Source organism: Sceloporus occidentalis, unplaced genomic scaffold (genome assembly GCF_023333645.1).
Source record: "Sceloporus occidentalis isolate IW3139 unplaced genomic scaffold, rSceOcc1.0.p SCAF_6, whole genome shotgun sequence".
Taxonomy (NCBI): Eukaryota; Metazoa; Chordata; class Lepidosauria; order Squamata; family Phrynosomatidae; genus Sceloporus; species Sceloporus occidentalis.
Genome location: NW_028316986.1, coordinates 14,942,388 through 14,957,891, shown reverse-complemented (window position 1 = coordinate 14,957,891; position 15,504 = coordinate 14,942,388). Strand labels below are relative to the sequence as shown.

At 44.4% G+C, this 15,504-nt stretch overlaps 1 protein-coding gene across 2 annotated transcripts in view; it reads right to left on the bottom strand.

Annotated features, from left to right (window-relative positions):
* The window catches only part of GPR75 (G protein-coupled receptor 75), a 41,840-nt gene extending 28,370 nt beyond the window's left edge, over positions 1-13,470 (bottom strand). The window contains exons 1-2 of one of the 2 annotated variants that reach the window (XM_089528925.1): positions 13,114-13,217; positions 6,688-9,097 (exon numbers count right to left, since the gene is read on the bottom strand). In XM_089528925.1, coding sequence (XP_089385051.1) covers positions 7,368-9,011 — 1,644 coding nt within the window. In that variant the 5' untranslated portion in view covers positions 9,012-9,097; positions 13,114-13,217 and the 3' untranslated portion in view covers positions 6,688-7,367. Of the gene's footprint in view, positions 1-6,687; positions 9,098-13,113 lie in introns of those variants that run through there. The other variant, XR_016281651.1, reaches the window with a different exon arrangement.
* Between the last annotated feature and the right edge of the window lie 2,034 nt (positions 13,471-15,504).

Genomic DNA, 15,504 nt, shown 5'->3' with positions numbered 1-15,504 from the left:
AGAATTAACCAGCCAGCATGGCCACCAATAGTTGGATACTGGCCTAAGTCCTATGGGTTAGTCCCAACTAGCATACTCACAAAAGTCAACTGTTGAACAATATGTCAACATGTAGGTGACTCCTATTTATTAAAATAAACTTTCTCAGAGTTCTGGTTCAGTGGCAGGGTTCCTCTGATAAACAACAGACAGAAACAAAAGGGCAGATAGAGCTATGACTATAATGTTTTGGTATGTCCAAGATCTAGACCAGGTATGGATGCCATGACCATAGAATCATAGAGTTGGAAGAGACCACCAGGGCCATCCAGTCCAACCCCCTTCTGCCATGCAGGAAATCCAAATCAAAGCATCCCCGACAGATGGCCATCCAGCCTCTGTTTGAAGACCTCAAGGAAGGAGACTCCACCACACTCCAATAGAGTTTGTCAGATATTGTTGGACTGAAATTCCCAGCATTTTTAGTTCTCATAGCCAAGAGTGAGAAATGATGAGAGCTGGAGTCCAACAATATCCAAAAGGCCACAGGATTCTACATGAACAATGAACCAGTTTGAAGAACCAATGGTAGGGCCTAATAGGAGCAGGAAACCTCCACACCTGGACTAGAAGATGAATCCCAATCTTCAGGGAAAACTGGGTAATAAATTAAGTAATGATAGTAATGATATACAGTCATTCCTCCATATCCACAGGGGATCCATTCCAGAACCCACCCACCCCTGCAGATAACCAAAAAAATGTAAGACCTCAAGTCCCACTGTTTACTATGGTGGTGTGATGTGTGCACGGCCACGACAGCTCCTCCATTAAAAATAACAGGGTTTGCCATATGCAGAAGCTCAAATCCACAGGTGGCAAGCCTGTGGATAATAAAACCCCACTGGATAATAATAATAATAACAACAATCAGCAGCTACAGCTTGAACTAGCAGAACAATTCTTATCAGTATTATGAAAAACGTTGGCCATATCATGAGAAGGCTGACTCCTTTAGTGTTGCGAAAAGAAAGGGTTGGGGGAAGAATCCCCACCAAATATGATAATATTACTTTAAGTGTTGGGGAAATTAGCTTTTGCAAGAGGCTGGGTAACCTTCAGGGTTGTTTGCACCTGTATATACCAGTAATAACTGAGGAGGACTCCAGGTATGGGCAAATTAAGAATTTTATTTAGAAAAATGCAGGGTGCAATCACACACAGAGAGTGGCAATTCACACAGACACAACATTCAGAGCTAACTGAAATGGAAATATGGATTATAATCATGCTGGTCTAAATCCTGTTGCTAGTCCTGACTATAGTGGACCCATTAAATCCGTGGGATTTACCTATCCTATGTGTTGACTTACTTTTCAACCACTGATTGAATGTGTATACTCTAGTTCAGAATAACAGGATTCCTGCTAATATTACCCTCCCAATATTATTTTAGGGCCATGGGTCACAGTGCTGCACTTCCACAATCAGAGATCAAATTCATCACCTGTAAAACTTTTGGCATTAAGAATGGCAGCTGTGGTATAAAGGGCAGAGATTGTGTATGATAGTTAGTTGGGCTACAGCTTCCAGCATCCCCCAGCCAGCAAAATTATGACCAGTCTAACTAGGGGATTCTGGGAGCTGTAGTAAAAAAGGGTTATCATTTACAAGCTCTGATTAAGAGCCAGTGTAGCATGGTCAAAACAGAAGGGGCTTTGGGCCAGGTGAGAGCCAAGTCTGAATCCTGTGTGCAAGTGAAACTTGTGTCAGCCACTCACAAGCTTATTTCCCAGAATAACCTAGAAAAATTCCAGCTCTATTTTGCTTGAAGTTGCAAGAGAAACCACAGAAACATGTAGCTTCTCCACCTGTTGCCTGGCTGTGTGGCCAAATTACAGTTTTCATTTAAACCCCTAGTACGTTGGGTGTGCTATTTTTGGTCCCGTGTCTTCAATTTAACAGGGCCAAATGAAGCCCAGTACAACTTTATATGAAACCACCGCATTTAAAAACATACAGATACAACATGGGAAGAGGGGGTTGAAACATCACAGAACATTTTATCTCTGTCACAGGATATGGGAAAGTTTTATTCATATTTTATATCCCTTTATCATCCCCAAAGCATACCACAATTAAACACAAAGCAAAAATTCCAAAGAAATACAGGAACCAAGAGCACTGTCCCTCATGTAATACTGTAGAACTAGAAAATGGCAAAATGTATTAGCAACAATACATACATATTCAGTATTCTCATACTTTTTGAGAATCGCTTATATACTCAATTTTGCCTATGCTAGATTTCACAGTGTCTACTACCAACCAGTTAAAAATGAATTCTTTATATTTATCTAAAACAATACATCATAAACACCAATGTTCACACAATAAAGATGAGTAATTATGAGACAGTCATTACAAAAGGACATTTATAACCATGAGACAACAAGAAGTGCCTGCTCTTGCAAAGAGCTTCTATATTGTGCAAGAATGGAAAACAAGACTTTGTACAGAAACTGGAAATCTCAACTGCTGCTTTAAAGAAAAATATTTTCTGCTTTTGCTTTTGCATCGTGGTTTTTGAACTGCAGGTGCCACATACTATAGAGAGGGCTAAAACAGATAAACAGAATCCTACCTGATGCAATTGCTTAAAGATATCATTTCCACAAGGAGGAGGGTTGAAGGTACACCTACATCCCTCAGCATTCAGGCAGAAGATTTAAGGCCTTGTTTACTATACTTTATGCAAGGAAGCATACTCCCACAACCTATATATATATATATATATATATATATATATATATATCCTGAAATGGTACTCCCCAACAATACACATCTAATGTGAAATTTAGCACATGGGAAGAAGGAGGATAAAAAGAGGCTTTAAAATTTTTTTAAAGTAATTTCCAAGGAAAAAGGGCCATAATGCAGTGACAGAGCATGTTTTACATGCCCAGCACAGCCTACCCAAGACATTTTGATGTCTGAGACAAAGGAAGTGATGCTCTCCTCCCATTCCACATATAGGAACTGATCAGATTCTTATTTTTATACTGCTGATGGCACATTAAGAGAGCTAGCATGGCATAGTGGTCTGAGTGCTGGACAGTGACTCTAGAGACCAAGGTTCAATTTCCAGCTAGCTTAAGGGCATAGACCAGCCACGGGGCCACTGAACTTTATTCTTCAGCATCTTGCTCCCTGCTTCCCTGCATCCTCCACTGAAGGTGCCTGGATTAACCCACTGGATTAAATGATAGTTTGGATTTATCAGGTTATTTATAATAAACCTTGTGTCTGCCATGTTTACAGGGTCCCTTAGTCTGGGCTAGATATACTTTGCACCACCTCTGAGGCTAACTGCTTAAAAAAAGTTGTAGCCATATTTAAATATTTGAAGGGATATCATACTGAGGATAGAGAAAACTTATTTTCTGCTGCTCCAGAGACTAGGACTCAGAGCAATGCATTCAAGCTACAGGAAAAGAGATTCCACTTAAACATTAGGAAGAACTTCCTGACAGTAAGAGCTGTTCCACAGTGGAATGTGCTGCCTCAGAGAATGGTAAGAGTTTTTAACCAGAGGCTAGATGGCCATCTGTCGGGAGTGCTTTGATTGTCTATTTCTGCATGGCAAGTAGTTGGACCGGATGGCCCTTGTGATCTCCACGATTCTATTAATCTATAAGCTTTCATAGACTTTGAGGCCATTCACACTTACGATTTCTACCAAGAAGATCTGGGATCTCCTCAGCAATGCCATCCCTAATCAATCAGGCTCATAGTTCTCATTGTTTGCCACAATCAAATTTTTGTTGCCCATTCATAGTTGCGGTCTGAACAGGCCTCCTTCTCCCCCTCAGTGGGTCAAGGCTGAAAGACCCTGGGAGGTGGGTACTCTGTGAGAGGGCTCTTTGTCATTGTGTGCCTTAAAGTCATTTCCAACTTGGGTGACCCTAAGATGAACCTATCATGGAATTTTCTTGGCAGGTTTCTTCAGATGGGGTTTGCCATTGCCATCCTCTGAGGCTGAGAGAGTGTGACTTGCCCAAGGCCACCTACTGGGTTTATATGGCCAAATCAGGCTTCAAATCCTGGTCTCCAGAGTCGTAGCTCAACACTGAAACCACTGCACCACACTGACTTTCTGAAGGAGGAAGACTGGGGGGAAGAGGCAGCAAGGGGGGGCAGGAAAAGAGGAGGAAGGAGGAAGACCAGGGGGAGGAAGAGGAAGGAAGAAATGGTCTGCATGGTCTGGTAATGCATTCTCCCTAATGAAGATCCGGATCCTTGCAGGACCCAAAAAAAAAGAAGCAGTAAGGGACCCAGTGCATTTGGTATTTTTGCACACATACACACCCACAAGCTGCACCAAGGGCAGTTGGAGCCAATATGAACTCCAACTAAATAACCCAGGTTCCACACTGGGTTATTTCATAGTGTGAATGGGACCTTGGTCTGCTTCCTCAGATGCACGGAGTGACTTCACCCCTTGCATTTAAGGAAGCAGACCAAGAACCAGAACAGACCAGCTCTAAATGTTGTTGTCCAGGCAGCTTAGGAGCACAGTGTTTATATGCTGCACACACCCATGCCGCTCTGAAGCCGCCCGGAAGTTGGGCAACCACCTAGATGAGGGCTTCAAGACACTGCGGTGGCACAGCATTTACACACCACATGCCGCCACAGTGTCTGGAAGCCGGCTTTGGGCTGCAGTGGGGCAGGAAAAGCTACCCTTTCCCCGGCTGGAAAAGAAGCGGATCTTTTCCATTCCTTTTTCAGTGGGGAAAAGGTGGATTGGGGATGCAGCTTGTGTTCACTGCGGCCTCAATCCGTCTACAGAAGGGGCAGCTTCAAGTGGCCCCTTCCACCTCTGTGTTTTGCCCCCAAGTTTTCCAAAGCTTATGCTACAACTTCTTTGGCACAGTTAGTCTCAAAGGTGTTATAAGACCCCTTTGCATACTGATATTCCAATGTCTCTGAATACTTTTCACCAGTTATTTTTCAGGATGAATGTTCCTACATTGTTTCCTTATTTAAAACATGATTATGTATATCTGACTTGTGCCTTTAATTAGTGTTCAAACAAGCATGGCAGCTGTGGGATCACACCATCTCTGTGATAGACTAATTGTTGGTTGAAGTTGTATAAAAATAGGTAACTTCCACAATTGTATTTGTGACTTCATAAATGTAAATACTGCTTGTTTCATCTGTTAAGTGGCAAATGTATTAAATCTCTATTAAATTTGGTTTCTGTTAAATTTTACACTAAAGTTGGTGTTACATCCTGGTTATTATGATTAATTTCTATACCAGTCAGCATCTCTGGAGTCTGGAATATTTCATCCATAAGTATGGAAACTAGTTAATCATCCAACTACTGAGGAAGATCTTTTGAAATGGCTTCATCTTATAGCACTTTTGAATCGAACTGAAAGAAATTGGTCGCATGAACTTTCATAGACTTCAGCCTACTACAAATGCATCTGAGGACATAGGCTCAGGTCTACGAAACCCACTGGGTGATCTTGGGTAAGTCACACTCACTCATCTGTAGAGAAAGGCAAAGCAAACACACTCTGAACAAATCCCATGATAGACTTGTCTTAGGCTCACCATAAGTCAGAAATGACTTTAAGGCACACAGCAACAATTTGCAAGCCATTATGAAACTCAAGATTCCCTCCAAATGACCTGTCATGTAATTGGATTTTTAAACACTTTTGCATGAATAATTTTTTAAAGACTGTACCCTGTTTTTTAAATGTTTGTAAGCCATCTTGGGTCCTGTATAAGAAGTAAAGTGGATGTCAATTAAATAAATAAATAAAGTATTACATGTTGGATTTCTAGCAGTCTCCCATGGAAGCAGTGACTAGGCTCAAATACTCCTTAGCTTCAGCAAAATGGCTCTACCTTGTACCCTCAGACCAGAAAAGGAGAACTGTCAGGTTTTGGGGTACTGTATTGGCCTCCAATGGGACTCTGAATGACTACAACACCAGTCACACCCCTAATTTTTTCACTCTATACCTCTCCCTCCCCCCCCCCCCCAATAAAAATGCCCTACAGAAACACAAAGGACATGAGGAAAGGGGCTTTGCTATATTCCGGGGGCTCTCAGGCTTTTTATGCCCAAATTTCCAGCTTACTCTTGGTTGGAAAAAAAAGGCTTCTCCTAGAATTAAACCTGTCCACTGGGGCAAAAGAACCCCATTAAATTGTTACCTATTAAACTGCCCCCAAAGTATCACAAGAAAAAAATTTTTTGCAAGACAAATTTGCAGTACTGAGGTCCCTAAGGGCCTCAAACTGACTTCAGGGTCCATATGCAGCCCACATTTTCTCCATCTCTTCCTCAGACCAACCTCTTCTCTGAAGATGCCAGCCACAGCTGCTGGCAAAACGTCAGGAATAAACTCTTCTAGAACATGGCCTCATAGCCCGAAAAACCCACAAAACAATATGGATGCCAGCCATGAAAGCCTTTGACTTCCCATCAACTACCCTTTAAAAATGTTCTCCATGAAACCAACAAAACATATAAATCAGAGGACAAATCTTTTAAAAGCAACCTTCTTTGTTCATACTAAAGTTGTGCACTTTTGGAAAAACACCGTATACAGTGGGCCTTGCTATCCACTGGGGCTTGGCTCCAGCCCCCCCCCCCCGCCGCCCCCCCCCCCCCGGCCCCAGTGGATATGAAAATTTATGGATGCTCACATCCCATTGTACACAATGGTGCAGTAAAATGGCATCCCTTATATACAATGGCAAAATCAACATTTGCTTTTGTGAATTTTAAAAAAATATTTTCAAGCCATGGATAACTGAATCTGTGGCTGCAGAATCTGTGAATACAAAGGGCCAACAGTAAAGAGTAAATTAATACTAGGTTCAATTCTAAAACAGCACAGCATTAACTGCTGATTACTGGTTGGCATATCTTTAAAAGGCAGCTGTAACCCTGTACACTGGAGTTCTAGGACAAGAGTTAAACAGGGGAATACTTTTGGAGTATAATACCTACTGCTGATAAGTAACCAGAAACCTTTTAAAAGAAGAAACAGACGACCAGTGAGACGGCAGGACATGTGTTCTACAGCAAAAATTACACAAGTGGCATTGCTCAGGTGGGAACAGGAAAGCTTGGAAGCCTAGCTGTGGCACAGTGAGACTGGGAACCCTACCTATTTCTTGTGAGCTGACTAGTTGCCTGCTCAGGCAAAATTAACCCAAAGTATAGAAGGGCTTATATATTCATGCACTGGCAGATCTCACACTTCAGCCAATTCATGGCAAGCCCCACACGCAGAGAGAGAAAAGTATGCCCTCCCACACACAGAGGACATGAGATTATCCTCATTTCCCATGACCTACACAGAGGGAATTGGTATCTGCTTAGCAGAAGGACTGTCATAATGCCGCACTAGGTCATTTGTTGTGTGATAGTGCATGGCAATGTAAGACTTGGCAAACCCGAATGGAGAGTTTGTTGGCTGAAAGCTGTTTGGTGTGCTCACTTCCTGGGATGGGCAGCTGTTATAAATGCTGTAATAAGGTTCAATGCGAGTGTTCATGGGGGTGGAACTACTCTGGCCTCCATAATGCTGGTGGCCAGCAGACCCTTTAGGGCTTAGCACACTCTCTTTAGAGTGACTAGGGCCACATGCTTGGTCCACAAACTTCTTCTGAGGCTTTGGAGACAGCATGTATGCCGAGTTGGTCTCATGATGAGAAGACTTGTTTCTGTTGGCCTCCAAGCTTCCTTTGCCCATGGCCCGGAGTCTGGTTTTCTGCTTGCAGCAGAAAAAGACAAGGGCCAAGTACTGAAGGCACCAAAGGACCCTCCTCCTTAACCCGGCACTGTTACGGGAGTATATAAAAGGGTTTAATCCAGACTTGAAAAAAATGAGTGTAAATCCACACAATTCAAACTGGTAGAGGATAAAGCCACTGTTCCTGGACAAAACGTCTTGCACCAAAGAGATGCCCAATGGGAGGCAGCAGACCAGAACAGAAAGGACAATGACAACACATGTCACCACAGCTTTAGAGTCCTTAGCTGTAGACAAATTAACTGTGGAGACCAACTGGAATCTACTGGTTGCAGGAGCAGTCAGCTGGCCATGGTTCTTCATGTAGGCATGGGTTTGGATGTGCTGCAGTTTGTTGTAGTTTTGGTTTCTGTACAGTGCTGGGACGGCACACTGGACCCCATCTGCACATCCAGCAGCAAGTGGTCCAATGAAAGGTTGAGGCCTGGAGGCATCCACTGTGATGATGGGTGGACATTTCCGTACTTGGGCATTCCTCCTCAAGGCCTGGGCTATCATGATGTATGAGACTGAAACTACTGCCACACAGCAAATGAAGTCAATGACATACAAGTAAGGGATGATCTTCCCTTCACCATTGACCAGGCTGGAGGTGGGAAGGCAAAGGCGGGATTTATGGGTCCTCATGGTGGCCAGTGTGGCAAGAGTGAAGCTTGTGGCCCAGAGGAGCAGGGTGAGCAGGAGCGTGCAAGGGAAAGAGGCAGTCCGGTTGGGCTGCTTCCCTAACACCATGCGTAGGCGATGCAAGGCTATGACAGCCACCGTCTTAAGGGACATGATGATGAAGCCAGAGCTGGTGAGGTGGAAAGTGAAGCAGAATGCATCAGGGATACCAGCAGCAGAGTCCAAAAAGAGAGCAAAGGTGAACATAGGGGCTGTCACTCCACAGATGAAGAGGTCACAGAAGGACAGGTTGAGGACCATGAAGTCAAAGTTGGTCCTGAACTTCCGAAATGCCGGATCAAAGAAAGACAAGAAGACAATAAGGTTGCCATAGGAACCCAAGCAGAAGATGACTGCCAGAAGAAACGTACAGGTGACCAGAGTGGCCGTATGGATTATCTCGTGGAGATCCCCTTGGAAAGAAAAGGTGTTGTTGCCAGCCCAGGGGTGCGGAGGCAGTTGTGATGAGGAATTGGAGAGGTCCGTCCACTTCCCCTCAGCCCACTCGGTCACATTCATTCTAACAGGAAGTAATGCTCCACTGTTCTGGCACCTCAGAATCGACCATCTCACGTTAGAAGCTTGAGTTCCATGTTGAACGAAGTCTGCATGTACAAACATAATTCCCCCCCAAACCCAAAAATAATTTAACAAGACAGCAGGACAGTTAGTATCTAGCCTTAATGGTCACTCCAGTGCATATTTAATAGTTGTGTTGTCCTGTGTAATCAAGCCTGCCAACTCAGGCCCAATACAAATGGCAGAAAGGAGCGCCAAGGCGCCGATCCTTTCTGCCCCACACGGAGGCTGCAGCAACCAAACGCCACAGTATCCAGGGCCCCTAAAAAGAACCTGCTCCTGGCAGGTTCTTTTTAGAGCACGCGTGAGGCACCATTGGCACCCTCGTGCACGTTGATGTCTGCACGGTGCAGTGTCATTTGGATGCTGCGTCGTACGTAAGTCATCATGGTGGCCCTTGTGTAGATGGGGCCTTGTCATTATGGTGTGGTAGGGCTTGGGAATGTGCAGTTGCTCCATGCTCCCAAGCCCTAATTTCGGCCCCAGGACAGCACTTGTTGCCCATTTGTATCAGGTCTCAGTTAATAGAAAATAGCCCTTAAGTGCACAGGAGAGATCTTAGGACCAAATGTTGACAACTTTTATTGAAAACGTGTTAGCTCTGAAGCCCAGTTTTAAACATGCACAGAGTGAGAAAGAAAGCCCAGAAGGAAATTGGATTTTTTTTACCCAAAATACTGCCAAATAATTCATGTTCACGCATTTATCTGCCACATGTTGGACTTGTCCATATCCTTCTTAAAATGAGGCATCAAACACTGAACTCAAGATGAGGCCTGACCAGTGCAGAATATGGGAATATTCAGAGTCATGACTGTGTTGGTTTGTATCAGCATAAACAGATACACAGGCATACCTTACTTAACAAAGCCTCTATCAAAGATACTCCTTTTTACACCCCAGGCTTCCTTTTCCTCATCCTCAGTCTAGTTGGAAGTGTTTTTAACAGCATTAGTCAAATGGTGAAGAAACACTGGCTTTGGTGCTGGGTTACACCAAAATATTGCAGCATAACCTTTTATGGATTCCAGTAATGCCCATATGATGAGTGCACTGCAGTTCACAAAAGCTTATGCTAGAAATTTGTTCAAGTCCAATGGCAAAGACTGTTTGCACCAAGGTAGGCAACTGTAGCCCTATTGTATGTTTCTGATCAAGACCTCCCAGCAGATGTAACAAAAATACAGTACCTAATACTGAGGAACTATGGTTGTTGAAGCCAATTTTAAAAATGAAGCCACAGTTGCTCACCCAAATTTACACTGTAACAAATACTTTGACTTCTAATTCTTGGGAGAAAGTAAAAAACAGACGTTAGTTTTCAAGTACATATTTGAAAAACAGAAGGTCCTGAATTTTGGCTCCACATCTAGTGAGCATGCAGCATTAAGCAAGAGGGCTTGAAAGCTAGCATGGCATAGTAGTTTGACTGTTGGACTATGACGCTGGAAACTAGGTTTTGATTCCCAGCTTGCCCATGAAACCCACTGGGTGACCTTGACCAAGTCACATGCTCTCAGCCTCAGGGGGAAGCAATGGCAAACCTGCTCTGAACAAATGGTCTTGTGGTCTACCTATGGTCTACTAGGACTCCTAGATCCCTTTCACATGTAGTCTTGTTAAGTCAAGTGTCCCCCATCCTACATCTATGAAATGCATAGATATAGGATGGGGGACACATGGCTTTAAAAAACAATATGTGAAAGGGATCTAGGAGTCCTAATAGATTAGAAGATGAACATGAGTCATCAGTGTGATGCAGCAGCTAAATAAAAAACAATGCAATTCTAGGTTGCATCAATAGAAGTTTGGTATAGTGTCTAGAATCTAGGGAAGTAATAGTGTCATTCTATTCTGCTTTGGTCAGGCCTCACCTGGAATACTTTGTCCAGTTCTGGGCACCACAATTCAAAAAAGGATGTTGACAAGATGGAACATGTCCAGAGGAGGGCTACCAAAATGGTGAAGGGTCATGAAACCATGACTTATGAGGAAAGACTTAGAGAGCTGGGTATGTTTAGCCTGGAGAAGAGAAGATTAAGAGATGATATGACAGTCCTGTTTAAACATATAACAATAGCAATAACAAGTAAATTCCTATACCCCTTATCAGTATTCCCTAAACAGTTTACAATGTGTAAGGTAAATGCCCCCCACAAAATGGGTACTCCTACAACCTACAAAAGGATGGAAATATTTGAAGGGATATCATATTGGGGATGGAGCAAGCTTGTTTTCTGCTGATCCAGAGAACAGGATCCAGAACAATGGATTCAAGCTACAGGAGAAGAGAATCCTCAACATTGAGAAGAATTTCCTGACAGTAAGAAATTCTTACACATTGTTTGAAGGTGGAACACGCTCCTTCGGAGAGTGGTGGAGTCTCCTTCTTTGGAGGTCTTTAAACTGAAGCTGGGTAGCAATGTGTTGAGGACATTTTGATGGTGTAATCCTGCATGGCAGGGGGCTGGACTGGATGGCCTTTTTGGTCTCTTCCAACTCTATGATACAGTACTGTGATTCTAAATCTTGCCAAGAAAACCACATGACAGGGTCACTTGAAGGCACACAACATCAACAACAACAACAACAAAGCTTCTATTTACTTAAAGGACCTAACCAGTGTTTTGAGGTAACATTCCCAACTGAAATAAGATACCCACATGGAAAAGAACCCTCATCATCATCATCATCATCATCATCATCTATATCCTGCCTTTTCCTGAAGACTCTCAGACTCACTAACTCAGGTATCTAGGTTGGGGACAAAAATATAGATAATAATCAGGGACCAGCTGCCAGTGCCACAGACACAACTAAAACAATTACAGCATTCTAGGGTTGCCAGAGCAAAACACTGGCGATGATTCCTGCATCTTTCATGGTTGTGCAGAAGATAAAATTTCAGTCGGGTGTTGCTTGTTACCTGGCAGCATCCGCCAGATCCTTCAGACTCCATCTCCCACAATCCTCAATCCTACAGTGGCATCACTAGGGCTGGCATCACCTGGTGCAGTAAACTTATGGTGTCGTTCCCTCATTGACTTCCTCCCATACCACCCCACACCCAATTCTTAGTAATGTTTTTCATACTAATGTTATTCATAAATTGTAATTCCCGTATATCACTGAGTGCAATGGCAACAGTTGAGACATGAGCAATTAGCAAAATTAAAATTAGAACTTCAAAATTAGAACTAAATGTATTTATGGGTCTATAGTTTCATGCGGCTACACTGAACATTTGGTTAGATGGTGATGATGACCATAACAACAACGACAACAATGGTTGTAAAATGTTCTTTTTCACATCACATTTGACCAGCATCACGTTATGAAATGTTCACTGTAACCACATGAGACTAAAAGATAAGGGTACCTTTTGGTTCCATGTGGTTACAGTGAACATTTGGCAATGTGATGTTAGTCAGATGTGATGTTAAAAAGAACATTTTATTATCATCATCACCACCTTCCCAAATGTTCACTGTAACCATGTGAAACCATGGACCCATGAATACACTCCCAATGTTGAGGAGGCTTCTCTTCTGTCGCTTGAATTGTCTCCTGCACAACATTAAAGTTCCAGGAACCATCTCCAGTTTTTGCTCTGACAATCCTAGAATGCTGCAGCTGTTTGAGTTGTGTTTGTGGCACTGGCAGCTGGTCCCTGATTACAGCTACATATTGTCTCCAACCGAGGTCTAGTTTTTTGTGTTTTGGGGGGCTCTGTGGCTGTATTTTAGAAGGTGTTATTCCTGACATTTCACCTGCTTCTGTGGCTCTGGCATCTTTGGAGAATGCTGGCATGAAAGTGAGTGGGGTATATAGATATATACTCTGTGACCCTTGGTTTGGGGGGGAGGGATTTATATGTTAATCTCTGTGTTGATCTGTTGCTGAATGGCAAGGTCTCAGGGGATCTATTCAAGTGGTGATCCATTGTCTGCTGGGAAACCCCCTGAGGCAGGATGGTTGCCATTTGCACTGGCTGGGTCTTGAGTTGGGTGTTTTTTAGGACAGGTGGCCAAGGTTTCTTTACCTTCAGGGTTTCTTCTTCTCTCCTGTTGAAATTGTCCAGGTGTTGATGGATTCCAATGGCTTCCCTCTGCATTCTGACATGATAGTTGTTGGCATGGTCCAGAATTTCAGTGTTTTCAAATGAGCCTCTGGGTATACAAACACCAAGATCAGGACCCAAGAAGCCAGGCTCCTTTCCCAGCAGACAAAAGAGGAAAGGGAGAGCGGGGGCTGGGATGGATGGCCCTCCGGCCTCTTCCAGGAAATCCTGTTGGCCTTCTTCCCAGCCGGAGGCCTGGCCATTCCCCAAGAGAGCAAGGCAGCCCTTAAGATCTAAGCCACTGCCTTTCAGCCAAGGGCCATAGAGAGATATGCACACATAGATACCCACTCTACCCACTGACTTCCCTGCCAGCCTTCTCTGAAGAGGACAGACGCAGAGGTCAGAGAAATGTCAGGAAGAAACTCTCCCAGAAACAGCCCCACAAAAGCCAGCCCTGGAAGGAAGCCTCCTCTTCCCCGGCTGAAGACGGCCCAAGCCTCGCCCGCTGCCCTCTCTTCAGCCTTTCCCAGGGAGGCGGCTCTAGCCCCCAAAGGAAGACCGCCTCCTCCTCCTCCTCCTCCTCCTCCTGGGCGCCCCTGCCTGCCTTGGCCTCCCTCCTCCGCCCTGGATCCAAGGGGCAGAGACAGGCCAGCCATCCTTACCCGGCCTTGGCTCCCGGAGAGGCGCCTCCGGAGGGAGGCAGGGAGGCAGGGAGGGGCGCCGGGACTCAGCGGCTGCCCAGCTCTCGCTCTCTCTCTCTCTCGGCGTAAAGCAAAGGCGCAATGGCTCTCCTGCTGCTGCTGCTGCTGCTGCCTCTGCCTCCGCCCGGCGGCCCTCCTCCCTCCGGCTCCTCCTCCCCGGGGTCCTCCTGGCACCTGCCTTCCAGGGCTGCAGCCACACTGCAGCAATAACCCGCTTTGGCTCTTTCTCTGCCTCAGGGCTATGGAATTCTGGGAGTTGGAGTGTCTTCTGTGTCTCAATTAAACAGCATACCTCCATAGTGACCCCAAGCAGCTTTCTTTTGCCCCGTCTCTTCAGGCCCTCCATCGCTTTTCTGTACCTCATCTATTATGTGTTGCCAGGCCATTGGGTTTCTCTTTCGACTTTCTCTTTAACCCTTTGTGTGCTAACTTTTAAACATGTTACATAGAATCATAGAGTTGGAAGAGACCCCAAGGGCCCTGATCCAGTCCAACCCCCTTCTGCCATGCAGGAACTCTCAGTCAAAGCATCCCCATTGACAGATGGCCATCCAGCCTCTGTTTGAAGACCTCTAAGGAAGGAGACTCCATTACACTTCGAGGGAGTTTGTTCCACTGTCGAACAGCCCTCTTAATGTTGAGGTGGAATCTCTTTTCCTGTAGCTTGCATTCATTGCTCCGGGTCCTAGCCTCTGGAGCAGCAGAAAACAAGCTTGCTCCCTCCTCAATATGACATCCTTTCAAATATTTAAACAGGGCTATCATATCACCTCTTAACCTTCTTTTCTCCAGGCTAAACATCCCCAGCTCCCTAAGTCGTTCCTCATAGGGCAAGGTTTCCAGACCTTTCACCATTTTTGTCGCCCTCCTTTGGACACATGGCTCCAGTTTCTCAATGTCCTTTTTGAATTGTGGTGCCCAGAACTGGACACAATATTCCAGGTGGGGCCTGACCAAAGCAGAATAGAGTGGCACTATTACTTCTCTTGATCTAGACACTATACTTCTATTGATGCAGCCTAAAGTTGCATTGGCCTTGTTAGCTGCCGCATTGCACTGTTGACTCATGTTCAACTTGTGGTCTACTTGGACTCCTAGATCCCTTTCACATGTTCTTTCATTCAGCAATGTGTCTCCCATCCTATATCTGTGCATTTCATTTTTCTGCCCTAGGTGCAGTACCTTACATTTCTCTGTGTTGAATTTCATTTTGTTAGCTTTGGCCCAGCTTTCTAGTCTATTCAGATCATTTTGAATGTTGGTCCTGTCCTCTGGGGTATTAACTATTCCTCCTAATTTGGTGTCATCTGCAAATTTGATAAGTATGCTCCCAATTCTGTCATCCAGGTCATTGATAAAGATGTTGAATAGCACTGAGCCCAGGACAGAGCCCTGTGGGACCCCACTGGTCACTTCTCTCCAGGATGAAAAGGAGCCATTGTTGAGCACCCTTTGGGTTCGGCCGGTCAACCAATTACAGATCCATTTAACAGTTCCTTTGTCTAGCCCACATTTTACAAGCTTGTTTGCAAGAATGTCGTGGGAAACTTTGTCAAAGGCCTTACTGAAATCAAGTTATACTATATCCACAGCATTCCCTTCATCTACCAAGCTGGTAATTTTATCAAAGAAAGAGATTAGATTTGTCTGGCATGACTTGTTTCTCTGA